Source organism: Rhodofomes roseus, assembly GCF_022264815.1.
Source record: "Rhodofomes roseus strain CIRM-BRFM 1785 chromosome Unknown C8Q71scaffold_22, whole genome shotgun sequence".
In the NCBI taxonomy this organism is placed as follows: domain Eukaryota; kingdom Fungi; phylum Basidiomycota; class Agaricomycetes; order Polyporales; family Fomitopsidaceae; genus Rhodofomes; species Rhodofomes roseus.
In genome coordinates this window covers 34685-61285 of record NW_025952978.1, presented here as the reverse complement: position 1 = coordinate 61285, position 26601 = coordinate 34685, and the positions used below count along the sequence as shown (strand labels likewise).

The following is a 26601-nucleotide window of genomic DNA, read 5'->3' as shown; positions in this document are numbered from 1 at the left end:
CACCCCTGGGTGGGCTCGTCGTCGACGAGTCCAGTGCAGACCTTTACGTGGTCCAGGGGATAAGTAACCTCCTAGGAGGCGAAACCAACTGCACTATAACGACATCTGGTGGACACCAGACTAGAGGTCGCGGGCTGGAAAGTTTTTTCCGCAACAGTCGTTGTACTGGCCCGACCATCGGCTATGACAATAGCCTGATGCCCCAACCCCGTATATATGACCTCCACCTCCCGTCGAGGAGTGGTAGCTAAAGACAAGCTAGAGGTCCTTAAGAATTGTATTATCCTGTAGAATGCCGAGGTCACATAACACTAGCCCTTCGGCGACCATATGTAGGCCCTCTGCCCCTCTTAAAACCCAACAGAAACCCCGTATACTGCTCTAACCAGCCGAAGCAGTCATCATGTGTGCCCCTCGCTGGGTATCTTCTAGCCGTCGTCGACACCGAGCCTGACGACGCCGATGGCAACTACATAAAAAAAAAAAAAAAAAAAAACACACTACAAACGCACCTCACACGCTGCCTCCCCTCCCACGAAACCCGTACCCCGCGACTCAAGCTACCAGCTGACCAAAGAGGACTACCATGACCGCTACATCCCCCTAGAGTGTGCTAGCTAAAAACCCCCGCTCACCGCCGTCAAACACCGAGCCTGACAATGATGACGGACCCCTCTTAGAAACGCACCTGAGTTCTTCTCCTCCACTCTCGACCCAGAATCCCGCACCCACTCCCAAAAACCACCGTGAAAGACATAACTATACACACAAAAGTGTGAGCTGAAGACCGGACACGATGAGCTCACACAGCTACTAAGGCTATGCAGACGTCTTCAAGCCCACCCGACCCGGCCCGGCTGCGAGCGCCTAGAAGTCCGGCACGCATAACCGCCAAGTAACCGACCAAAACACGTGTACTGCAACGATCACGCGCACATCAAACGCGTCCCATAAAGCCAAATGATAACTGTAAAACCACGCTGACGGCTGCCCCGTCCACAAAAGCCCAAGCATACCAATATGTTCCATCTATGCCACACTACGCTCAGCCCAAGCATACCAATATGTCCCCTCATGCTCTATGACTCTATGCCCTAGGACATCCTACAAACGCCCGTATGACATGTCACGTTCCTAGTGAATTGCACGAGTATACCCCCGGGTACCGGGGCATATACCCGTACCCCTACCCGCAGGGGTCACCTACCCTCCCGGGGGGCACGGGTCTCACGGGGGTACGGCGGGTCACGGCGGGTCACGGGTACAAACGAGTACAGCACGGGTTTGAGCTCAAGATCATATTATATACAGGGGATATCTGACATCAAACAAAAAATATAGCATTGTTGTGTGGTTCCGAGAAGCCCCACACATCCTCCACGTCCTCGGGAGGATCGTTGGAAGCATCTTCGCGCGTGACAGACTTCACGTCCTCGTCCTTGATGAATCCGAGGTGGCTCCAGTTGTTCAGGCACATCAGCGCCCGGATAGACTCTGCGGAGAGTCCGTTTCGCAGGTGTGAGATAAAGATTCGGCCCTTACTAAAGAGCCGCTCAACCGCGACAGATGTAGCTGCAGAAAGAAGAGTGGTCAATGTTACCATGATTTGTGATCAATGACAATGAATGTGTTACGTACGAGGAATAGTGAGGTACGAAACGGCCATGCGGGAGAGACTTGGGTACATCGCCCGTGATTCATCGCGAGTCCACCAGCCAAGCGCGCTGTCGATGGACGCATCGGGATCGGAGCTCAGGTAATGGTCGAGTTCATCGGCGATGGGAACCGCAGTCTTCTTGCGGCTTGCGCGCGCGGCGTCGAACATATTTTGCTTCTTGGTCGACGCTGAGGGCTGCACACCCGTTGGCGGCTACATGTGCAACGACAACCGGCTAGTAAGTGAAGTGGGAGGTATACAGTAGCATCAAAACACACCTGTGGTTCGTCCATGTCCTCTGGTTGCTCACGCGGTAGTCCATGGCCCTTCCAATCCTCGTCGTAGGCCTGCCGCACCAAGAACCGCGCGTCCGTAATCCATTCGTCTGGCCACGCGTTGTCACGGAAATACTGGAGCTTGTTGCGGGGATCAAGAACTGAACTGAACGTCAGTACATTCACATCGCATGAGGTACGCGATGCTTACCCATTGCAATACGGTAGACCGCTGATTCGTCGCTCTTGTTATAGTAGCGATTGATGGCGCGCTTGCCCAAGCTCACAGCGACACGAATAGCGGGATCGAGGGCGTGGTTGAGGGCATCAGTGGCGAGCTGTTTGTCGATGATATCCATGGCTGGGATAACATCGGTGAGGCCTGGCGCGTCCTTCCCCTCGCGCGAGAAGAAGTGCGTGGCGTCATAGAATACCTGTTCGTGCCGGCAGCGCGTGACGTTGACCACCGCCACGAAACGCGAGGGTGTGTCGGGGCGCATGGCGGGACAGCGAGTCGCAGCGGCCGGGCGACGTGTTGACAACCGAAGGCCGCGAGTCAAAGGCGCAGGGCCAAGTGCGGTGGGAGAACGAGTCGGCGCCGGGCGGATGGTCGGAGATGGCAAGCCGACGATGGCAAGCGTGTCGACAGTGGGTTAGCAAGTGGGCGGTGAGACCGCGCAGCCGCAGTGGGAGGGCGGGAGAAGCAGGTCGACCGCAAGATGGGGACGAGAGGGCATGAGCGCGCAGCGACCCAAAGAGGCATTGTAGAGCATATACGGTAAGTCAACAGTGGACCCACAATGTGACTAATGGTGACTCGCCTGTAGCACGTCACGCAGTTGCGCGGCGATTGTCCACTCTCTCTCATCGAGCTCCCACCGGCGCAGGTTGTTTGCCTGCGCCTCCGTCATCTTGTCTATCGCGGCCCTATACTCAAGAGCGACGTCCAGCATCCTGAACGTCGAGTTCCACCGCGTGCGAACATCGCGGGGGAGCTTGCGCGCCTTCATCTTCAGCTCCTCGACGATCTTCCTCCACGTCGGCAGTAGGAGCGTTGTTGAGTGGTGAATGGCCATGGAGATCTTGCGGAGCTTCGGAGAGGTGCATACAACAAAGGTGAGTAACTAATTCAAGGCATCCACACGTCAAGCTTACCTTTAGCAGCATCATCTTCACTGGTCGGACCTCTGCCTCCATCGAGGCCCGGCTTGCGGCGTCCAGATCATCACGGACGTCATAGAAGCCATCGAGACTATCCGCCCCTTGCGCATTCTCATCCTCGTCGTCAAAGTCGAGGTCCTCCATCATTTCTTGCAGCTCTTTGTCCCAATCTTCCAAGTCTGGATCTTCGTCTTCGTCAAGGTCTGTCGCTGATTGTTTCTTCTTTTTATTGCGTTTGGGCGGCTCAAACTGACGTAGCACCATCTTTGCCACCAGGTTGATGATATGACAAAAGCACCGGCTGCGTGCGCGGGCGCCCCGAAACGACAATATCATGGCCTCCATCTCTTCTATCATCACGTCGTTCGACGACGCGTTGTCGCAGGTCACGCCGAGCATCTGCACGCGCGAGTAAGTCTCAATGTGTTATGCGACAGCTGTGAGCTAACCTTTGTGTCGAGTTTCAGTTCGTGTATCATGTCGGAGAATGCGGTCGCAAGATTCAGGCCGCTGTGGGATTTCGCAACCTCGATGACATCAAGGACCATGGTCATCGGCGCGCCCTGATGCTCAAAGTGGACCGTAAATGCCACCATTGCTTTTTGGTTCGGCGAGGTCCACGCATCGGTTGCGAAATTCAATTCGCCGTCATAATCCTGTCGGTGCGTGAATACACCCCCTGTCTGTATAGGTTATTCTGTACTTACCTGCAACCAGCGCCCGACACGCTCCTTCACACGCCCGAACACCTTCCGGACATCGCGTCCAACGGTCGTAGGCGACGGCAGTTTGTACTCGGGCCGGCCAGTCTTCATCAAGGATTCAAACCCGCGGTCCTTCACAATGTTGAAGGGCCGCATGCTCTCCGCCACCCAACGCACGATCTCCGCGCTGGGCAATGCATCAGGGTGGGAGGAATTGATCTCGGTGCGTTTGTCTACTCACCGGGTCTCCGTGGGCGTGTGCTGAATAGTCGAGTAGCGGAACGACTTCTTGCTTGCCGCACCGAACGCTACCTTCAAGTTCTGCGTCCGCCTGTATTTCTCGATACTGTCCTTTGCCTTCGACGACGTCGACATCCGGTCCGCGGCTTCAAGAGCCTCTATACCCCAGCATTTCCGTACGTGTTTCCTCAGATTACTGGTTGATCTTGCATCCTTCGAGGCCAAATACCGTCGCACATCGTGCTTGCAACCGGTGTTCGCGCATCGGAAGGCATGCAGGCGCCGTCCATCAACATATTCGATGGCAATGTCCGGCTTAAAGAATGCGTACACCGGCGCCGTCCACTTCCGCTGCATACGGGCTACAAGGTGGGTGAGCCGTGCACTTTTACAGCAGCTCGTTGACAACAAACCTAGTTCCTGCTCGGCTGACTCCTCGTCAAGGTCGTCTCCACCGTTGGCAGACTTCGTCGTGCTGCTCTCTTCGCCGTCGGAGCTTGATGACTCTAGCACAATTGGCTCGCTCCCCTTCTGCGACGACAAAGGCTCGTCAACATCTTCGACATCTTCGATCTCAACGGAGTGCCATCTCGATGGCCCCGCGCTCGCTGTCGATGGCCTGGTGCTCGCTGTCGCAGCCTTCGCGCTCGCCGTCGCGGCCTTCACGCTCGCTGTTGAAGCTGTCGAAAGTCTCGGGCCCGTTGTAGCCTTGCGGTTGCTGCCGCTCGTGCTCGGCTGAGTGTCGGTACTCTCGGTGCGCGGCTTCTTCGACGTCTTCACATTTCTCGTAGGTGATTCCGCTGCTCTTCGCTTCTCGGTAGGCACTTTCGGTCTGTTGCTGACGCGGTTCCCAGACATGGTGGGTGGGTAGGCTCGGGAGAGGGGAAAGTCGGAAGGCTGAGGCAATAAGTACTTGTGACGGTGACTCAGGCTTACGGCAGCATTCCCTTTGATAAATGTATATTTTATTCTACCGGTACCTGAGCTGGTTGGCTATAAAGGGCAATAGCCCCAGATCGAAATCTGAGCTGGCGGTGAGTCCCCGAAGGCCGGCGGCACGACTTTCCATAACGGGTAACAGGCGGGTACGGGGGTATGGAAATGGCTACCCGTACCCCTACCCTCGTGTACCCCTACCCGTGACCCCCGCGGGTCGACCCTACCCCTGCAATGCACTACACGTTCCTACAAGTTATGGCCTATATAATCTGGGTAGGCCCCCATGAAATAAACGCTCGTACCTTACCTGATGTTCTTCGCATTCTCATCTGGAAAATCACTTCGCATCCCTGCCCAATCACCCATAGTACAAGCATACCACGATGGGCAGCATATAACTCGGCCTGGAACGTCGTCGTCAACCGTCTTCGCTGCTGAACCGCAGAAATCCCGAATACGCACCTCGTACCAGCCCGCTTATTCCATCGAGGTTGACATCCTCGTCGAACCCCAGCCAGAGCGCGATGAAGATGGACGGCGAGAGACGTGGATAGTTAAGAGCCAGCCTAGCAGGCAGCTGGCCAGAGGCCACGTGATAACCCTCCACACCGGCAGTCACGTGATAGAGACCGGACGAGTCTCCAAAGCCGTGACCCTCATGCGTCACTGGGTCACGTTCCGGCTCACCGGGAGCAAGGACGGCTTACAAATCAAAGTACCGATCCCATGGGCCCGCCTCTGCGACCTAGACGGATATACACACACACTCGTCTACCATACGCTCCCACTCCTCCAGAACCACACCTTGCATTCCGTAACAAACCAGACTTCCAAAATCCCGGCTCTAACCCATACGAGTTCGATATCACCCCTAGCGCTATCAGGCGCCTGCGCGCACGCATGGCGAAGAACCCTAGAACAAAGGAGCTCATAGAGTCTAGGCCTGGAGAAAGCGAAGAAGGTGGAGAAGTGACGACGCACGAAGCGGACACCTTGTAATGCGATCCACAGTAGATAGGCTAGCAGCGTGTTATATCCGACACGCTGGACCGATCCCAAGAAGATCATAGAACTCTAAATTGAAGGCTGAGACGACGCACATTGCCGAACCAATAGCTAGCCATCCACCACCGGCCCAAACGACCTTCTCATTACAAATACACGCCACCAAGCCGATCATACCAAATCTAGCGCCCAATACCTTCTACGGCAGTAAGGTGCCCCAGAGAAGCGCCCTTATCCTTCTCAAGCGAAGAGCTTTCGCGCCTACGACACGCCACCGCTGCCTCACCCCCAACCTCCTCAACTTGTATCGGCCCACACCAACAGCTCAGCTACTTGTAAACCTGACTACTCCTATACCTCGAACAAACGCATAACCCGGACCACGTCGAGCGCAATAAAGAAAAACGCACGGTGTGTGCTGTTGAGTTCGGCTCCCTCCGTACAGGGTAAGGAGGAAGGGTAGACTTTTAGTCAAGGATGGGTAGTGATATTAGGTGTATGCGACGAGCGTATCGTCGAGAAGACAAGTCTATACGAGAGCGAAATACAGAGAGTTCCTTCCGAGCCGTCTGCCCGAGTTGAGAGCCTCCGAGTCCGAGTCCTAGTCCGCGTCCGAGAGTGGGTCCTACGTGTCCTCCCCCGCTCCCTCCGCCTCGCTACTTATCCTCCTTCAGCCGAGCTCACGTGCCCCGCCCTCCTTCCCTCCGGGTCTGCCCCCTCCCTCCCTTCTCTCCCCACTCACGCCTTCGTTCCTATACCGATGGCGCAGCCCCCGAACCCCACCACCTCGTCGCACTCCGCTCGCTACCTCCGTCTTGTCGATGTTCTCCGGTACGAAGGGACGTTCGAGCCCCGGTTCGACGTGGAGCACGCCACTGCCTGGCTTGCGTGGGCTCATGGTGCCCGCTGGCTCGTGGTTCGTCCGCCCCGTCGCTCTCCTCATCCCTCCTGACCCGTCTGCATTGCCCCAGCGAATGCTCTTCGAGTCGTATGCCCTAGCGACCGCTCACGGCGACGCCCGCGTCCCCCTTCCGTCCGGTATCCCCGAGGTCTGCGAGCTTATCGAGCACCTGGACCGCGTGTTCCTCAACCTCCGCTCTGAGCAGAACGAGGCGCCGCTCCTATACGCGACCATCCCCTGGTCCCCGGACCAGCTTCAGAGGGAGCAAGCCACCGCGGAAGAAGCCCGACCTCCTCCTCCTCCGTCGTATAACGATCCTCCCCTCCGCCTCTCCTCCCTCCGCGGTTCGACCGACAACTGGGACCGCGTCCTCGCCGCAACGGACCGTTCCTTAGAGGTCCTCCGCCTCGAACTCGGCCACCTCCACCGCGGCCTGGCTGAGGCCCGGATCGACCAGCTGTCTGTGATGCGCGAAGTAGTCTCCATCTCGGGCCGTCTAGAGGACATATGTGACGCGCGAGACATCCCTCCCCCGTTGGAATTAATCCGTGACTGAACCCTTACGAGTAGCATCTTCCTCCGTCCGGTTTGTTCGCCCCGGTACCCGTACGTCCTGGCATGTAACGGCTTGCGGAGTTAAATAGATCTGACTTGTGACGCGCTCGAATGACTTCGTAAGATGTCCCGTCGTGGCCTATTGCCGCGGCCCGATGCTTGTCTCCCCAGCTAACGTTCCCGGCCTCTCTGACTCTCCATCTTCCGGCGGTTCCGGCCTCAGCCCGTGGGCACCGCCCACACCGTACACCGCTACCCAGTGTAACGCCCATCTCGCGTCGGACTCTCCAGGGTGCAGCTGCAGGTAAGCACTCACGCCAAGGCCAGGCTCTGGGAGAGACTGCCAGTGCAAAGGGGCTGCAAATGGATCCAGCGTCATCGACTCCGCCACGATGTACAGAAACCCACTTGCAATGGCGGGGAGGAGGAGAATGAGCACGAATACTATCAAAAAATACAACGGGTGCCCGATGACTGCAGCCGGGCTCTGTGCGCATAGGCCGGACAGCACTCTGTTGCGCCATCCCACTGGCAGAAAGCGCGCCTGCCCTTGGCGGCGCGTCGGCATGGTAAAACTGTATGCCGCACAAACTGGTCACACCGAACTGCCCCATGAGCGCGTCAGCAACGGAGTTGAAAGGAGGGAAACGAGCGGAGTAAGGCTATCTCACCGTTCTGTTGATGACGGTACAAAGGCTTGCGCGAGCCGGCCCTTCGAAGGCTGCCTGCACTGGAGGTGAGGGAGCTACCGGATGGCATGGACAGGTTGAGCGGGAGATGGGTCGGTGACCCGTAGTCGCGTGGCGAGCCGTGGTGACCCCCTGAATCCACAGCCAAGCCGGTACCTGAGCAATTCCTGGCCCTCCTCCGAGTCCGGTTGTCCCCCTCACGTCCTGCCCACGACCGTCGTCCTTGATTCTGACTTCCTTGTCCTTGTAGCTCTGGAACCCCCTTCATGGCTGGCCCTGCATCCGCTAAGAAAAGCCGCAAGAAGAAGGTGCTACCTGCAGCCACAGACGTTAGCAACGGAGGTTCGTCCCAGTTGACAACCTGAGCCGAATGTGCGTGCTTACCCCAGATCACTCGAAGACCCTGCGAGCAGTGCTCAGGGCCCTCAGCCTCGTCGATCGGCACGCCACATCGATGTTGGACTGAAAGAGCTTGAGAAAGAGATGAAAAGTCAGAAACGGGCTGAGCAAACCGCCTTTGAGCAAGCCCGAGAGCGTGAAATTGCCAATCCGACGAGTAGGTTCTAATCTGGTCATCATGGATGAGTATGTACAATGGATGCTGACTCTGAGCCATCGTCTAGTCGTCCGGCCGCGCGAGGCTAAGGCCCTGGCATACCATCATAAAAGTCGCCAATCTTGTGTTTTACTGACGTCGTTGTCCGTGCTGATCTTGCTGCAGTTTGGCTACCCCCGAAAGATAGAAATAAGAAACAAGACGAGGAAAAGACTGAACCACCGAAAGGCAAGAAGCGAGGGCAGGAAGAGTCCGACCCAACACCTACTGTGAACGCAGGCAAGCGACGCCGCCTCGTTGAGAATGATTGTATGTACATAACTTACCTCTACATCCTTAAGCTCTCCCTGATTGCGAAGCTTGTGTCGCAGCGAATGATGGCGCAGGCCCATCGCGCAAGCCCACGACCAATGATACCGACCCAACTTCCAATAGGAACGACGGTATGTTTGATGACTAAGCTTGAGTTGATTGCCCCTTCAATTCCACTGTACAGGCGATGAGGTCAGTGGCGAGCAGGAGGACATCGACATGGACCGCACAGATACTGTCTCGAGCAAGTTCACTCCATTAATTGGCTCCGCGGACGCGGCGATGGGCGTACTAACACAAATCTTCGTGCAGAGAACCTGGGAAGCGCTGTTGCCTCTGAGAATAGCGAGGAGTCCGAAGGCGACGAAGTTGAGTCCGATGCTGTCCGCGAGGATGATGAAGACTTTGGTGTCGAGGAGCAACCCAATGTCTCCAAACGCAAGGCGGAGAAGATTGCGGAACAACTCCAACAAGGCGTGAGTACTCTACTCACACGTTTTCGTGCCCACGATTCCCACGCATTGTCCATCCTGCCCAGACGGTGAAGTTTGTCTCCAAGTATGGCACACACCTCCGTACACTCAAGCCTCCCTTGCGTCCGAGTGACGATGAGGTCTCCAGCGGCGCGGACTCTGCGTATAATGCAGCCTCCCTCGACGCCGACAGCAGTAGCCCGACGGGCTCGTCAGGTGAAAGACAGCCTACCCAGCAATCCGACGTGGACTCGGATCCGGAGTGGACAGTAAGTACATATCCCAAGTACATCATCTCACGAACCTCACTGATACTCAGGCAATGATCAAGAGACGCGCCCAACGCCGCCGTCAAACAGCTGAAGGCTCGGCCGTTGACAAGACGAATATGTTGCTGAACAAGGACATCGACAAGGTGAGTTCCTTAGCGTCGGACTCCATCATCCGTGTTGCGCTTATCCTGTCATGCTTGCTTTCCGCGTAGGACGGCGTCAACAGCAAACTTGCCAAGACACGTCCTATGCTCGCCGAGGATCGCTTTCCCGGCGCCACACCCAGCCGCTCCGAGAAGCAGACTGAGCTGGGCGATCTCAACGCCAAAGCACATGCCCATGTAAGTCCTTCTATTCATTGACAATGTGTAGCCTCCAGCCAGTACCCTTATCTAGTCTTCCGAGGGTGCTGCGCGTGCGGCCTCAGACCAGCGCTTTATCGTGGCCGTGGACGAGCGCAAGGACAAGCGCAAACGCCAAAAGGGGAAGGAGAAGGCAGTCATCACCAGTGACGAGTCAGACGACGTCGAGGTGCAGGTAGTGGACAAGCGCAAGGACAAGCGCAAACGCAAGAAGGGGAAGGGGAAGGCGGTGGTCGCCGGTGACGAGTCTGACGAAATCGAGGTGCAGGTAAGTCATCGCATGGCTATTATGTTCACCACATCGCTCATCCCAATAACCCACGCAACACCAACCCTCGCCGCCAAAGACGCTCACTGCCGAAATGAGATACAAACTCATTGCCGGGCGGGATGCTTCGGTGCGTAGGCCATACTCACCCGGCCGCCGTGGTTGCTGACTGACTGACTGCCTGGTCGCAGCACCAACCGCCCGTAAGGGTAAGCACAAACAATCGACAGTCTATAACTATGGCTCATCATCCCTTCTATCAGCCACCTCAGAGAAAGGCACCTCAGTGGATGTCGTCGTCCCCAGAGGTGCGTTGCTGACATGTTATCCAGGGAAAGCACATACTGATGCCTCTCTCGCGCCATCTTTGGCCACCGCGGTGTCTCACATCTCCAGCCGACTGGTGCAAGCCGCGACAACGATCACAGCTTGCCTGAACCGCCGCGCTCTCCGAGGTACTTCATAAAAAAGGTTACGCAGGTATGGTAGCACCTCAGCGTCTTGACGCCTCTGAGTTCCTGCACTGACGGGACGATGTAAAAAGAAATCTTCAGTGCTGGATAGAACGTCTGCAAACTCGAAGGTCAGTGATGACATCATCATCCCAACCGTGTATCTTACGGCATTATAATGGACCTAGACTTCTTCTCGGAGCTTGCAAGTTGCGAAGCCTGCTGCAGCCGCAATGGTGCGTAGAGTCATGCCGATGCCTTAGTAAAATTACCCCCCCCTGATTGATGGCTTGAACTGTGTTGCCCAGGACAATGGCGACCCTTCGTCCGACATCGAGGACAGTCCCAACGGCACTCCGCAGAAGCGCGAGACCATGTGGCCCATCGAAACCTACCTCACGTACGGCGCAGATGGCAAGACCGTCCTCGGCATCAATTCGCAACGTTCGGCAAAAATGAAGTCGTTCCTCTCGGACTTGATCGCACATGAGCTGCCTCGTGCGCTCCTTCGAGTGAACGCATTCCCGGACAAGAATGAGCGTCCTCAGATGTTCTTGGACCTCATGCTCGAAGCTGCTCAACGACTGAAGCACAACGACATCACCGAAAGGCTATTGGACGACTCGATGTATGCCCAGGGCCTCATGCAGATAGTGAGCTGCAGACCACCCCTTGTTCGTTTTGTGCTAACCTGAACCCACTATACTAGCCTGTTGACAGAATGTCTAGTGTGCGAGGGCCGCACTACCTCGCCACCCGCGATGTAACGCGTCCGTTACCGTCTAGCTAAATATATAGTATATCATATCGCAACACTTGTAATTACATAGTTTACGCGTGTTTGGCCCCTAGCCTACTTAGGCTGGAGCCCGGTGAGTGTAGGGGCAAGTCCTTTACACTCACTGCCTAACCGGATACACGGCGTACTCAATAGAATTGGGTGCACTGTATCTGCGGGCCCGAGTGTGAGGCATCACACATTTTTTACAGTCCTTTGTTCAATACGAACTTCTATTGAAGTGCGCAGCGTTCGAGTGCCGTAATACGTGTCACATCACACCGTCGTCACCATACCGCCACGCAGAGATAGACCGCGCGACCAATTCGGGCGATTCGTTACCACCAAACCAATGGCGGAACGTTTGCCGGAATCACCATCCCCGAAAGGAACATCCGGGTCTGGGACGGCACCCACACTGGGTGCGTCCATTACTCCGGAAGTGAAACCTTCCTTATCGAGACCCGTATCACCGGAGCACGCTCCACCTCCACATGGAAGTGAGCGTGGGCGCAACTCAGGTGATAAGGAACAACCAGGCGCTGACGAACCATCTCGCACGCCTGGTGCCAGCAAGCCAGAAAGACCGTCGAGTAGGCAGTCTCAGAGAGGAGGCGCGGCCGATTCCCTCACGGAGGGGAGTCGACCGAGTTTCCCTCGGGACATGATCCTTCAGTTCCGACGAAGGAACGAAGAGCTGAAACAAGGCATAAACGCCAAGTTCAGCCAGTTTATGGAGGAGTCGAAGACGAAGGCGGCATTAAAGGTAGTCGACATGGAAGCCGACTACCGGGCGTTGACCACCAAAAGACTCGCCGAGATACGAACGGAATCCAACCAGCAATTGGTTGAATTCCAACAATATATCTCGACGTGGGTGCAGAATGAGGAGGATGCATTCCTCCAACAATTCGAAGGGGAGAAACAGCCTTCTCCACGCAAAGCGGAGAAGGGTGGAGAATCCGGATCCGAGGCAGACGACGAGGGCCACATGAAGGCCCCGTCGCCGCGTCGGAAAGGAAAAGAGCCTGAAGGGAAACCTCGCAGGTCGACCGTAGAAACAGACTCTGGGTCGTCCTCCGAGCTGAAGTACCTATCGCCGAAACAGCAGCAGCCCTCTTCAGTGCCTCCACAGACACCGAAGAGACCCGACCCGGTATTCCAAGCCGCTGAGGAGACTCTGAGGACACCGAAAGGTACCTCAGAGACCGCGGAGGAATACGCAAGGCGGCAGGCTGCTGCAGAACGCGTGCGGCGGTACCAAGAGCAGGGCGGCCGTGCTTCGAACGCGAAGAAAAGCCCTGAGAAAGGCAAAGAGCCTTCGTACCCAATCAATAGTACAGGATACTATTGGATCCAGACAGAGGATGGGTTTGTGCCCAGCAACATGCGGATACGAGGGGATCCTCCTCACTTCACGAAGATGGGCGCAGAGCACGAGAAACTTCGTACTCGCGACCAGCACGCGAAGTTAGGAAACAAGTCTCATGTTCCCACCAAGGGACATGGGCCTGTACCTTCGGAAGAAGAGGGTCGTGAAGGTATCCGAGTGTCATTCAAAAACGGCACTGGCAGATCAAGTTCCGCCAGCGACGTGAACGAGATGCACTCGAGTCGATACTATGATACGCACGGCCTGTACTCCTATGTAGAAAGTATATCTACAAGGAAGCAAGGACAACCGGCACCACTCCCGAGTGGAGTGGTACCGGTAAATCCTATGAATCGATCATATGAATACTGCTATGAGATGATCGACCGACTAGTAGGGGATGACCCAATGGACGACCCCCCGGCTTATATGAAGATCATAAAGCCTCAAATGCCTTCACCTTGGGAAGGTGAAGACGACGTATACAAGTTTGAGGAATGGCTCCTCAAACTGTTAACGTACTTCCAGAACTTGCGGATCACCGGACCTAGAACGGACAGTGATCGAACCAGAATGTTGAGTGAGGCTCTCAAGGGAGAGCCCCACATCTGGTACTATCGCAACGTCGCGGCTAGCCGGGATCGCCACCACAAGTGGACGTTCTCCGAGGCAGTACTCGCACTGCATCGAAGATTCATTCACAAAGATGGAGAAGTTGAGGCGGCTGAGCAATTCTATCGCGCGAAATACACTCAGAAGGGCGGCATCTCCGACCTTCTGGATCGTATGACGCGGTACGCTGATAGAATGACCGAACGCCCCGGCGAATACATCTGGAAGAGCAAGTTCATGGCTGCCCTTCCAAGCGAAATGGAGAAGGTGTTGCGTACAACCTATCTCATTACGCCGGAGAAGACGAAGTTCAGTGATATGGCTCATGCTGCATTTGCATATGAGCATGCACTACGCTCGGAGAGGGCGACCTGGGCACTGTGGGGACCAGGTTCGCAAGCTCCCAAGAGCAGCGGCAGTCAGGATAAGAAGCCCGTGACGACGAATACCACCCGTAAGACAACGGGTGGTAATCAGCCGGGGTATAAACCCAGACGTGTATTCATATCGACGCCTCACCAGACTATGAACGACACGTCGATATCGCAAGCAGGGAAAGCTGCTGCAAGTGACAAGAAGCCGACGACCTATACAGATGGTCGTCGCCTTAACAGTTACAGCAGGCCCTATCAGCAAAACCCACGAATGCATGCTGGACGCGTCACCAGCGATGGTGACGCTGTCACAACATATCGCGAGGATGCTGCTGGGGAAACGGAAGCTGAGCAATCGGCGGTAGAGAAAGAGGTAGACGGCGAAAGAGAACTGCCGACCACAGAGGTTGAGCAGATCCCGCAGTCTGACCTCGGAGACTACGCGTATGACGACCCAGGAGAACAATCCCCGATGGACGAACGTAGCGAAGACGATGGTGATATGCGTATGGGCATCATGAGGTTTGGTGCCATGCGCATAGAACGTCCATCGTCGACGCAGAAACGGACGGAAAACCTACCGCATCAATCGTACAATGAAGCCGTCAAGGACATTGTACGATCCAACGCGATGCAGGTTATGCCGCCGAATCGATCAATGAAGGCAGCATGGCTGTACGACTCGAAGATCCGTCGCACGTCAGATCCGAATGACCAGCCAAAGCGTGACCCAGAAACGCAACGGACGCTATGCGCAGAAGTGGAGGTTAATGGAATCAAGGCGTACACTCTGTTCGACACAGGGTGCACGACCGACGCCATATCCCCAGAACTGGCATATTTGGCGAAGGCGGACCGAGTTGATCTGAAGGAACAGATCAACTTGCAGCTAGGAACGAAGGGTAGTCGCACCACCATCAACTATGGAGCACTACCGCGCATTCGTATTGGACCTATCGACGGCGTCAACTACATGGACGTCGTAGATATTGACCGATACGATGTCGTTCTAGGCACCACGTTCTGCAATGAGCACAACGTGGTACTTGACTTCAGGAAAAGGGAGATTTGGATAGACGGAGTAGCCATACCGGCTTACACCGCTATCCAAGAAGCCGAGGTATTGGGACAGCGCCGAGACCATCGCCAGAACCGTCTGGCGGCGCACCTACGTGCGGCCACCACCTCCCGACATTAGGGAAGCGCGGCGAGATCTACCGTCGCGCAACCTCCCTTGTCTCGCTATGAGCAAGAACCTAATGCCAGGAGGGGGGAGGGGAGCGATCAAAAAATCGCTTCTCTGACGGAAAAGGCGACTCTCAAAGGAGTACCGTCACCGGCGCCGGTGGTGGTACAACCCAAGCAACACGAGAAGAAGGGCGAGCCACCACCTCGAACGGGAGAGGTAGTGACTACGCGCCAGAAAGTACCTGTAAACAGAGGAAATCAGTTTACAGTACGAGTACCGCAAATCGAAGAAGCGAATCCGCCTGTGGTTCACTCTTCGCAACAGCCGACGCAGGATAGATTTGGTCGATTAGACCCAAATGGGACCAATGATGAAGTGGACAGAGCAGTACGGAATCTCCTCATTGACGAGGAGATCCGCCAGTCTCTCCAGGAAGACCCACAAATCACGAAAATTCGAGAAAAATGGCTGAAGGCATGCGAAGATATAATGAAACCACCACCTCTCGAACTTCCGCCGTTTCGAGAGGTGAACCATTATATCCCGCTCATCGACCCAGACTTGGAGTACAAGTACCATCTACCCAAGTGCCCGGACGCAATGAAACCTCAACTACTTGAGAAGATTGAGCGATACACCGCTGCTGGTTGGTGGCAGCAAGTACACACTTCCCAAGCTGCTCCGCTTCTTTGCATTGCAAAGAAGTCGGGTAAGCTACGTACTGTCGTCGACGCACGGAAGCGCAACGACAATACAAGGAAAGATGTGACTCCGTTCCCCGATCAGGACCAGATACGGATGGATGTTGCTCGGGCAAGGTACAGATCAAAAATCGACCTGTCCGACGCATACGAGCAGATCCGTATAGTAGCAGAAGACGTCTGGAAGACAGCGTTTTCTACACCATACGGAACGTTCATCAGTTTGGTGATGCAACAGGGCGATTGCAATGCTCCTGCTACATTCCAAAGCCTGATGACGGCTATATTCCGTGACTGCATCGGACGGTTCATTCACGTATACCTCGACGATATTTTCGTATTCTCCGACTCAATGGAAGAACACGAAAAACATCTCGAGATAACGTTTGACCGACTAAGGAAAGCAAAGCTATTCCTTAGCCAGACAAAGTGTGATTTGTACTCGAAACGCATGGACTGCCTGGGTCATCTCATCGACGACCGAGGTCTCCACGCGGATCGAGACAAATTAGAACGAATCCGCAATTGGCGAACCCCCCGCTCGTACAAGGAAGTACAGCGATTTCTGGGACTGGTCAACTATCTCGCGCATTTTCTACCCGAGATTAGTGGATACACGTCCCCACTATCCGACATGTGCCATAACGATCGGTCGTTCGTATGGAGGGCGTTGCATGACAAATGCTTTGAATCGATCAAAGCAGTCGTCAGCAAGGCTCCCATACTGAAGCCTATTGACCCTAGCGTGGACGAGCCCATATGGGTGGTTACCGACGCCTCTATATTCGGAGTAGGCGCGGTATACGGCCAAGGCAAGGAATGGCAGACTTGCAGACCGGCGGGGTTCCTATCCAAGAAATTCTCTAGTGCTCAGCGTGCGTACAAAACGTACGAACATGAGGCACTGGGAATCATGGAAGCACTCCTCAAATGGGAGGATAAGCTACTCGGTCGCAAAATCCATATTGTAACGGATCATAAAGCACTCACGTTCTTCAACGGGGTGGCTCACCCATCTAACCGACAGGTCAGATGGTATGAGTACATGTCCCGTTTCAACTACGATATAACGTATATCGAAGGCAGGAAGAACAAGGTCGCGGATTGCTTATCCCGATACCATGAGAATGATACAGAGGACGATTTCGTCCCTGATCATCACATAGTAAACGCCGACGTAAGACTAGATCCTCAGCACAACGATCTACCATCCAATCGTATTCTCGAATTGAGGATGGGACGATTGACGTCCCAACCACTACCCGAAAAACGAGAAATTAGAGAGGTAGAATCGGAGGCCATGGCCGCTAGCCAACCTATCTCGCAACATGGGCCACGGGCAGACGACAGCAATCCTACGATCGCTGACATTCTTACCAGTGGACCATCATTGCGCTCAAAGATAGAACGTAACGTGGAGTTCACCACCGCTGTGAAGGCGGGATATTCGAAGGACCATACATTCAGTAAGGTCCTCGAATCCCCAACACAGTTCAACACATTTGCCATACGTGACGGACTAGTGTATACCAAGAACCGCCAAGGGCAGGAAGTATTGTGTATACCTAGAGCACCGCTGAAGCGTCGAATGTTGACTGAGATGGTAATTGACCAAGCCCACACTACGCTTGGCCACTTTGGCTCTCAGAAAACTTCGGAGTATGTACGACGTTGGTTCTGGTGGCCGAGATTAGGGAAAGACGTTGACAGGTTCTGCACTACTTGCGGAACCTGTCAGACATCTAAATCCCGCAACCACCTGCAAGCCGGATGGTTGCACTCGCTACCCATACCCACTCGACCATGGACGTCTATAGCCATGGATTTTGTGGGTCCATTCCCGCACGCTAACGGATACGACTACTTATGGGTGGTCGTATGCCGTCTAACGTCGATGGTACACCTTATACCAATCAGAACTACAACTACGGCGGCAGAACTAGCGAACATATATGTTCGGGAGATAGTCCGACTGCACGGGCTGCCAGAGTCCATAGTATCTGATCGGGACTCGAAGTTCACATCCAAATTCTGGCGTGAAGTTCATCGTCTCCTCGGTGCCAAGCTGTTAATGTCCACCTCATTCCATCCTCAGACGGATGGATTGTCGGAACGGACAATACGCTCAGTATCGCAGATACTACGGGCCATGGTCTCGCCTGACCAACTCGACTGGATTGATAGTATACCACTCGTAGAGTTTGCTATCAACTCCTCGACGAGTGCCACGACGGGATTCGCTCCGTTCGAATTGAACTACGGGTATTTGCCCCGCACGATGAACGGAATATCCACGGACACCAACTATACGGGTGTCCGTGAATTCGCTCAACGCGCGCAGTACTACCTGGAAATGGCTCATGATGCAATAATCGATAGTCGAGTGCATCAGACCTTCCAGGCGAACAAGCACCGTCAGCAAGAGCCTGAATTCGCGATCGACGACAAGGTGTACTTGAGCACTCAAAATCTAGCACTTCCTAGAGGACGTGCTAGGAAACTGATGCCCAAGTACATCGGACCGTACTCAATCATCGCAAGCAACCCAAGTACATCTAACTATACGTTAGAACTGCCGCAGGAACTACGCGATCGTCGTATTCATCCAACGTTCCATGTCTCCTTACTCAGGAGATATGAGCCGAACGACGATGCGCTATTCCCACATCGCGAAGCGCAGTCATTCTACGACTTCGGTGTCGACGACCAGCAAGAATGGCTAGTCGATGAAATCGTAGGACATAGATGGGAGGGCAAACGCGTGGAGTTCCATGTTCGATGGACCCTCGGCGACAGTACTTGGGAGCCATATGCCCATTGCAAGGACTTAGCCGCACTCGACGAGTACCTGACTCTTCATGGAGTCAAGGACTGGCATCGACTGCCGCGTAAGCCACGCAAGTAGAAGTAAACACTACCACCAAACAAATTGGTGGTAGTGCATGACGAATCGGGTACCACCACTAGTAGAGTGGTGGTGCGCAGATCCGTCAAGTCAGAAGAATAAGCGCGGTACCTAAACGGGCAACAGCGCGCCGCAAGTCACATGGGCGCGGAGCTCAAGCGACGAATAGACACGAGCACCAAGGTTAACCGTCAACCTCAAAGTCAACACCGCCGCCCACGTCGACAACCCCTGCATCAACATGACGCCCATGGACACCGACGCACCCACTCACGCTGTACCACCGACCGCCGGTGGTGCAGCAGGTGGGAACGCAGCTACCAGCACGACGATGCCACCTCAGCAGGTGACATCGTCGACTGAGATGCAACCGTCCGGGCAGGCGAATACGATGGGGCGCGAAGAACAGCTGCGACGCGCAGCTCAAGAATCTCGTGCGCAACGCCCAGCGGTGCCGCAGTACCAATTCGGAACTGTGACCAGCGAGCCGTCGTTGTTCACGCCGTTCACAGGCTGGACACCGCGGTATCCAATAACACCGCTGGTAGTACACGCACCGGGGACGTGCCAACGGTGTGACGGCCACGTCGCTCACCTACCACAGTCGGCAGGTGAGGACGCGAGTTATCTCGAGGCAGTTAACAGCGTCGAGTCGCACCTCCGCCTCCAACTGGAAACCCGCCTGACAAACCAAGGATGGCTTCCAGGGGGGAGGGAGCAGCTCGATGGCATGCTGGAGCAGATAGGGAGCCTATCGCAGACGAATTTTCGTCTCAACGATGAGTTGAACGAAAATCGTCAGCGACTTCACGAAAGTGAAGATGAGGTTCATGACCTCAGGCAGCAGCTCCGGGAACAGACCGAACGGGTCTCTCGAAGGGACCGCACGATCAGAGACCTCGAAGACGAGAACCGGGAACGACGAATGAGGATCCCAGAACGACGACCCAACCAGCGAGAACAAGGCAGCCGAGCTCCTCGACACGACCACAGGCCGATGCCTTCGCGACCGGCGGCGCCATCGACGGTGGCACCGGCCAGAGAGGCACGACCACTTGAACCCAGGTCGCTACCCTCGCGATCGGCGGCACCATCGGTGGTACCGCCGACCAGGGAAGCCAGACCTGTCGCCCCGCCACCAGCAATCCCGACGGTCGTAAATCCGTCAGCACCGTCGACGGAATCACAACCACCCGCACCGGCGACGTCATCCCCGAGCAACCTGCCACGGATGCCGGGTATGATGGAGCCGGGAGGTTGGGACACCGACCAGGAAGACGATTTCGACGTAGACGAGGAGGAGGAACAGAAGAGGCTCAAGAAGAGTAAGGGCAAGACGCGTGCTAGACAGCCGCCTCCCCCGACGATGGACACGGGCCACACCAACCTGTTCAACACGACTGGTGCGGCACCGATGGCCCCAACACAGTGGCCCGCCGCAGTAGCGCTCCCCGCCAACTCGGAGATCATCCGTGCGGGTGACTGGCACAACTTCGTGCCCCGCGCAGTGCGCGACGCGCAATCCCTGATGGAAGCGGCCTATGGCGGCGACTTCCAAGCGCAGAACCGGGCCCGCGACCTGGTACATCAAGGACAGCGCAATGCGGAGTTGCGCAGTGTCGAAGGGATATGGCATATTGTGCGCAACTGGCGCAACCCTCGACCGATGCCCATCATCACGCCTGGTCACGAGCGTGGTGGGGGCCTCGCCGAGCGGGAAGCGGCCAATCTCGCGCAGGCAATACACGACAGTCGGGAGGACGCGAGAAGACGAGCGAATGCCCCGCCCGCTGGCACTTCTGGTGCAGGACCCTCATGGTCGGGTCCTTCATCAAGTGCGGCGTTGGACTATGGGTCTGGACCGACTGCGACCATGGACGAGCCAGGGCTTGGACAGTCGACGCCGTCCGTGTCATTCAATCCGGCTACCAAGCGACGGGCAGATTCCCCGGCGGGCAAGTCGAGGCCACCGCCGCCTGCTAAGAAGGTGCGGCGTCCTCAGCCTGTCTCCGATGCGTCGGCAGAGGAGTGGACAGAGTGGTACGCAGCGTACCCTCACAACGTACCGAAGGGTGTCCGGTTCATCGACGGCCGTCCAAACGCGCGGGATGTGGAGGCACTGCATATGGTGCGGCGCCTCGCTCCCCGAACCGCGAATGCACGCCGTGCATGGGAGGTAGTCGCCTCACAACTCCTCTCAATTGATGGGTTGTATGCGCGCATCGTCCATATCGGACGCTACCCCATGGGCGATGGACGGGCAGAGGTGCCGTTCCCCTGGCATGCAGCCAACGCCACGATCTTCGAGGTGTCCAGGTGGTTCGCGCGCCTCGGCATACGGCCTGAAGAACTACAACCCTTTGGGGAGTTCTTCAGGAGACGTCGAAACGATCACGAAGGACGGCCTGTTGATGCGGAGGGACCGTTTGCGTCGCACCCATCAATTCTTGGTGACGTCGGCGATGAGGATATAACGCCCATCGAACAATTGCCGGCGATCCCTGCATGGGCAGTCGTACCGATTCCAATCGGCGACGCCATTATGGGTGATGTCGAGGCTGGGACAACTTCTCAGCCCGACACTGCAGCTCCACCTCCTGACGAAACCCGCCCGGAGGAGGACACTGCTGGCCGCGGTGACTCAACCTAGTCACCTTGTTACTCAAGCGGGCCGAAACTCCCTCATCCACGACGAAGCAGCCATGGTTGATGGGTAGCGTGTTGGACGTTGTCCTCGCTGAGACGACCTCTCGTGGTCGAGTCGACACCGTAGCCCCGGGTTGTCCTATACTCATCCCCCGGTAATCTGTACACCGATCGTCGCACTGGTCGCCAGTGGCGAATCCTGAACGCGTATCATTGGGATGCCGTCGGGGTCGTCGCTGGTCGCTCTGTCGCACTATACTCGCTCAACATGGTCCCCCGTCGTCATCCTTCAAAAACACTGCTGTATTATCTCTGGACCCGTGGACCGTGTCCAGTGGGGGGGAGTGTAACGCGTCCGTTACCGTCTAGCTAAATATATAGTATATCATATCGCAACACTTGTAATTACATAGTTTACGCGTGTTTGGCCCCTAGCCTACTTAGGCTGGAGCCCGGTGAGTGTAGGGGCAAGTCCTTTACACTCACTGCCTAACCGGATACACGGCGTACTCAATAGAATTGGGTGCACTGTATCTGCGGGCCCGAGTGTGAGGCATCACACGTGATCTCATATGGGAGGCATATGGTCTCAAGGACATCGAGGAGGACCCAGCCGCGCTGAAGAGGGCAGCATGTGTGCTTGTTCTGGACAATCGTTTCATCTGCCCAGGGAAGCTTTCGGTACGGTTTGCCAATGGTCGGTTTGGAAAATACTGACAATTGCGCCCAGAATGGCAAGTACACGGAATTCAAACCTGACTTGCCCTTCTGTGCGGGACCAATCATCAAACTGACGAACCATCTGTTCTTCGGTCCACATGCCGTGACCCCCCTCACTGACGAGTTCTTCAAATCGTCAATCAAGGATGGTGTCGAGGCTGATCAATTGGAGATCCCTGAAGCGATGGCCGCATATGTGGCGACACTGGTCTGGCTCTGTCCCTAGTTGTCGCTGTTGCGTGAGAGAGTACTGATCAACCTACTGATATACAGGCCGGTGCCGCCATACGAGAGGGGGTCGACGGAGTTCGCCGCCATCTGAAGGATGGCGGGGGTTTCAATGCCAACACGCAAGGCGCCAAATACAACGAACATCTCGACGTCCTCAGGATGCTTACGCCGATGGGCCGCCACAGGATACTGGGCTATGTATTCAAGACTGCGAAGTGAGTTTTCGGCGCAATATACATGGTAGGATGACCTAATTTCGCGGGATGTCCAGGAGCTACCATGTCAAAGGGTCGGCTGATCGACCTGTTGCCAGCAAGTTTGTGAATCCTGCAACGGCGGGCATGAATATAAAGTTGTAATGTCGTTGGTTCTGTTCTTTCGGGCTTTTACTACAGGACCGCAAATTGTTTGCATCACGGCGGCATCTCCTAGTACTATCTGTTCTACCAGCTGTTGGTCTGATGCTACGTATACCTGGTTCAATGTAGTGTGCTGAAATTTAGGGGTATTGGTGGTCAAACAATTGCAAAAATTTGCGAATTTAGTGGCTGTAGGGTGTCGTCAAATGAGCGCAAATTCTGGCTAATTCACCAGCTTTCGACCTAATTGGCTAGGGGGTCATCTAAATGGGTCCTGAGCAAATTTGGAGGATTTTCACTCAAATTTGTCCAAATTCGGGGAGGGGGGGTTTCCTGATGGCGACAAAGAGCTGGAGTGCCTCATCACCGTTGCTATTGTCCTCGGACTCGGAGGGTATGGACGCGACCTTGGCGGAGAGATCACCGGCCTTGGTGTCACCCTTCCCGTCCTTGTCCTTCGCTGCGAGATCCGCCTTCTTCTTGCGGCACTCGTCCTCGGTATGTCCCTTCTTTTTACACGGCCCGTACGTGCACTTAACGTTCCGCTTCCCAGACTCCCTCGACTTGGGCTTCGACTTGCCCGTCTTGGCAAAAAACGCGACCTGCGAGTTCGCCTCGCGGCGCGTCTTCTCCTCTGTGAGGATGCGCGTGACAACGGAGTCGGTGGTAAGCTTGTCCTCGGTCGCCATGAGGATGGTGCGAAGAACGTCGTAGGAGGAGGGGAGTGAGATCACCATAGCGATGGCGATGAGGGAGTCGTCGAGAGGCTGTCCAAGCGAGGTAAGGATGTAGGACTTCTGACGCATTGCGTTCAGCTGTGACTCGAGCGGTGACTCGTCTGTCAGCGTGTTGCGAAAAAGCTCGGAGATCAGGTAAGCGATGTGTTGCTTCCCTGCGCCCTCGTACCGAACGTTGAGCTTGTCCCAGGCTTCCTTTGCAGTCGCCGTGTGGATCACTCCGTTGAGCGGCTCGTCCTTCAGCGTGAGGGTGATCTGCGCGTGCGCTTCTTGATCGCGTCGGAGCCAGTCCGAGTGGTCAAGCGGCTGCGAGACTCCGGGGTCGGTCTCCTCGCCGGAGACGACAGTCCAAAGCCCGCGTACTTGCAGCACCTTCGTGACGCGGTACTTCCACGTCTGGAAGTTTGATCCGTCGTCTTCGAGGGACTGTATGTCGTAGAGGCGGGTGGACCCGGACTTGCTGTTCGCTGGGTAGATCGACATGGCGAGTGTGGCAGTGTAGCGTGATTGACGAGCGGTAAGTCATGATTAGCCTGAGCGTCCAGGGCTCATAACCTTTTGAAGGTTGAAGCACGCAGTAGGCTAGAGTAAGAGAGAATAAGGAACGTCTCAGTCTCTCCATCAGGAAATAACCCACCTGGGAATTACCGTAAACACTGCAGAATCATCAAGCTTTCGCGGTAATATTGAGTTTTACCTCGTTTCTGATAAACCACAGAAATAGCCATGTCCAGCCTCGTCGAGTCAGAATTACGAGGTTTCTCAGGCAGTAGCTGGACATTACTTGGTGTTTCTGCATACAATGCAGGTACTATTCAGCTCTCCTGACCATATTCACAGCACGGATTCATATGCACACGATAATTGGTAAGATAAATGATATTGACAACCATCTATTACAGTAGCTACAGTATCAGGTATCTACATTCTGCGTAGTATCTTCCAGCCATGACCCTCGCGAACACCGCATCCGCACGCCCCACCCGTCCAGCCACGCCCATCTGTCTAGTGTTGTCCTTCTTCTCGCCGACCTCAGTGTCAGCATGACCACCGACCTTGATGGCTGCGATACTACTATGAGGCTTCACGAGACACAGCTAGGACTTGAGACTGACGTACCTCATGAAGACGGCAAGGTCCCCGACAATGAGCCTGGTGCGGACGGCAGAGGCGTGTTTATGACCGAGCTTGCAAACGAGGATATCTCATCAGTGCATGCCTCGGTAGGGGCGGCTGTGCGCTGACACACCGTGTGCCCGAAGGATACATTTCTTTAAGCCTCTCCCTCACCGCATCCCAGAACGCCGCCAACCTGTTCTGGCGTTCGCGTGACTCGGGGTCCGGCACGGTCAGGCCAGCGCGCCGCCACCCCTCCACGACGGAGAAATCCTTCACGAGCGTAAACCCGCCCGCCGCCAGGCTCGCCGACGTGCGCCTGAAGCTTCCCGATCGCTACCGTGCCATCGTCGGCGAGCGTCCCGCCTGCGAGGGTGATGAGCCACGCGAGTCATGCGGCGAGGTGCAGGTCTGCGAGAGGGAGCTAGTCGCCTATCAATCACGTGGAAGGAGAAATGTCATTGAGTGCTCATGTCCTCCATGTAGACGAGGGGAGGGTGAGAGAATGACGTGCTTACCGAGAGTGTACGGGACAATGATCTCCTGGTTGAGCTGCGCGAGCACATCGCGCACGCGCGCCCACGCCTCGCTCGCGTCACTCATGTGCTCACGCGCCTTGTCATCGAGCTTCTCCGCGGGCATGTCCGCCTCGTCGTACACGTCGATGAACCTCTCCGTTGCGACGTTCTTGACCTCCCAGAAGACGCGCGTCTTCGCGGCCTCGTTGTCTGTGAGGAGCTGCGCGAGCGCGAGCGCGGCGCATGGCGAACTTGGGGTGCTCGGTACGGCGAGCGCGCGTTCATTTACTTGAGCGCGTTTGGGTCCGCCGCGGGTGAGTAGCGAGGAGGAGGTCGCGCAGTACGGGCGGAATGTGAGTGGGAAGGTTCAAGGCATGACGTGGCGCCGGGCGCCCAGTCGCCGGATCCCTGGCAAAGAGTCATGTGACACGGCAACCCGCTGGCACGCAACTCAAGTCCCCGGCTCAGTACTGCTTCGGTCAACCACTACTTACTGCAACTCCCAGGTTCCCCTCACCGCTGCCGTCCTCCCACCAACCTCGCCGCCGCCACCGACGCCAGCACCCGCCGGTGCCGTCGCCCATCAGCACATGCCCGCCATCGCCTGCCAGCATACACCCACCGCCGCTGCCGCCGTACTGCCACCGGTAGTGTCGACGATTTCTTTTGCGCCTCAACGTCGCCCCTCCGCCCACGACTTTCATCCGACGGATAACCCACCCGGCCAAAATGGACTCGGATGAATAGAGGTGACGCCTCCGCGTGGCTGTACAATGACCGTCGACCTGCAAGATGACGGGGAGATCCACTACGGTCTGCTGGTCCTCACAGGTGCGCCCAAGGTATGTTTGTTCTTAGACACCGTTACATAAATACATAATGGATATCTGGGACGCTCCAGGAGCTCTCCTCGCAGGGCGCATCGGGCGCGCCGGGCTCATCCCGCTGGAAGCGAAGACCAGTATGTACGCTCCCTCCCGCACTCCCCTCAGTCACGTACTGGACGGACGGTGGTTGAGTTGGGCGCAGGGTGTGCGCTGCCATCGCTCCTCGCGTCCACCCTCGCTCTCCCGCCTTCCCTCGTCGTTCTTACGGACTACCCCGACGTGCTGATCCTCGCCAACCTCACGCGAAACCTCGAGCGGAATGTGTCCCGCATCTCACGGGGATGCACCGTGCACAGCCGCGGGCACGAACGGGGCCAGGACCCCCACCCACTCCTGTACGTCAGCCCCACACTGGGGCCCCGGCGTGACTGACAGTGACAGGAAAGCTTGAAATTTGAATCGTGGATTCGGACGCGCCCACGGACTGCGCACTCCGTGCTAGTGATGGGCTCGGTGGTGGAGTTGAGCATGTAGGCTATTGTTAGATAGGCAGACAAGAGGTGCACGCGATGTACAGTAACTTATCATCGCAATTGATGTCTTACATACCTTTCGAACTTTGCATGGTGGGGCCCAATACATACTACCCATGTATCGACTCATGGTAGTGAATGACGCTGTGACTCGGATGTGCC

At 56.0% G+C, this 26601-nt stretch overlaps 7 protein-coding genes across 7 annotated transcripts; 5 read left to right on the top strand and 2 right to left on the bottom strand.

Annotated features, from left to right (window-relative positions):
• Positions 1-1968: 1968 nt before the first annotated feature.
• C8Q71DRAFT_676713 (uncharacterized protein) lies at positions 1969-2318 on the bottom strand (the record flags this gene model as incomplete). Its single annotated transcript, XM_047919716.1, has 2 exons — positions 1969-2093; positions 2144-2318. Coding segments are annotated over 2 exons (300 nt in total), but the record flags the coding sequence as incomplete, so codon positions are not given.
• Positions 2319-6741: 4423 nt separating this feature from the next.
• C8Q71DRAFT_910176 (uncharacterized protein) lies at positions 6742-7540 on the top strand (the record flags this gene model as incomplete). The annotated part of the gene is made up of 2 exons (XM_047929077.1): positions 6742-6897; positions 6953-7540. The coding sequence occupies 2 exons, from the start codon at positions 6742-6744 to the stop codon at positions 7436-7438; spliced, it is 642 nt and encodes a 213-aa protein (XP_047775185.1). The 3' UTR covers positions 7439-7540.
• An 852-nt stretch (positions 7541-8392) lies between these two features.
• On the top strand, positions 8393-11611 carry C8Q71DRAFT_861075 (uncharacterized protein; the record flags this gene model as incomplete). Its single annotated transcript, XM_047927862.1, has 17 exons — positions 8393-8468; positions 8527-8682; positions 8750-8794; positions 8848-8991; positions 9054-9125; positions 9307-9470; positions 9533-9736; positions 9787-9882; positions 9952-10080; positions 10136-10369; positions 10561-10578; positions 10633-10677; positions 10766-10849; positions 10914-10952; positions 11010-11057; positions 11130-11474; positions 11531-11611. The coding sequence occupies 17 exons, from the start codon at positions 8393-8395 to the stop codon at positions 11609-11611; spliced, it is 1980 nt and encodes a 659-aa protein (XP_047775184.1).
• A 1735-nt stretch (positions 11612-13346) lies between these two features.
• C8Q71DRAFT_675622 (uncharacterized protein) lies at positions 13347-14075 on the top strand (the record flags this gene model as incomplete). Its single annotated transcript, XM_047919708.1, has 1 exon — positions 13347-14075. A coding segment is annotated over one exon (729 nt), but the record flags the coding sequence as incomplete, so codon positions are not given.
• Positions 14076-14615: 540 nt separating this feature from the next.
• Positions 14616-15155, top strand: C8Q71DRAFT_714326 (uncharacterized protein; the record flags this gene model as incomplete). The annotated part of the gene is made up of 1 exon (XM_047920959.1): positions 14616-15155. The coding sequence occupies one exon, from the start codon at positions 14616-14618 to the stop codon at positions 15153-15155; it is 540 nt and encodes a 179-aa protein (XP_047775182.1).
• Positions 15156-24350: 9195 nt separating this feature from the next.
• On the bottom strand, positions 24351-25663 carry C8Q71DRAFT_726332 (uncharacterized protein; the record flags this gene model as incomplete). Its single annotated transcript, XM_047921758.1, has 7 exons — positions 24351-24519; positions 24565-24597; positions 24695-24816; positions 24851-24927; positions 25080-25330; positions 25369-25487; positions 25574-25663. 7 exons carry the CDS (start codon positions 25661-25663, stop codon positions 24351-24353), a joined length of 861 nt encoding a protein of 286 aa, XP_047775181.1.
• Positions 25664-25852: 189 nt separating this feature from the next.
• C8Q71DRAFT_861070 (uncharacterized protein) lies at positions 25853-26357 on the top strand (the record flags this gene model as incomplete). Its single annotated transcript, XM_047927861.1, has 4 exons — positions 25853-25921; positions 25981-26044; positions 26109-26301; positions 26348-26357. 4 exons carry the CDS (start codon positions 25853-25855, stop codon positions 26355-26357), a joined length of 336 nt encoding a protein of 111 aa, XP_047775180.1.
• Positions 26358-26601: the final 244 nt, after the last annotated feature.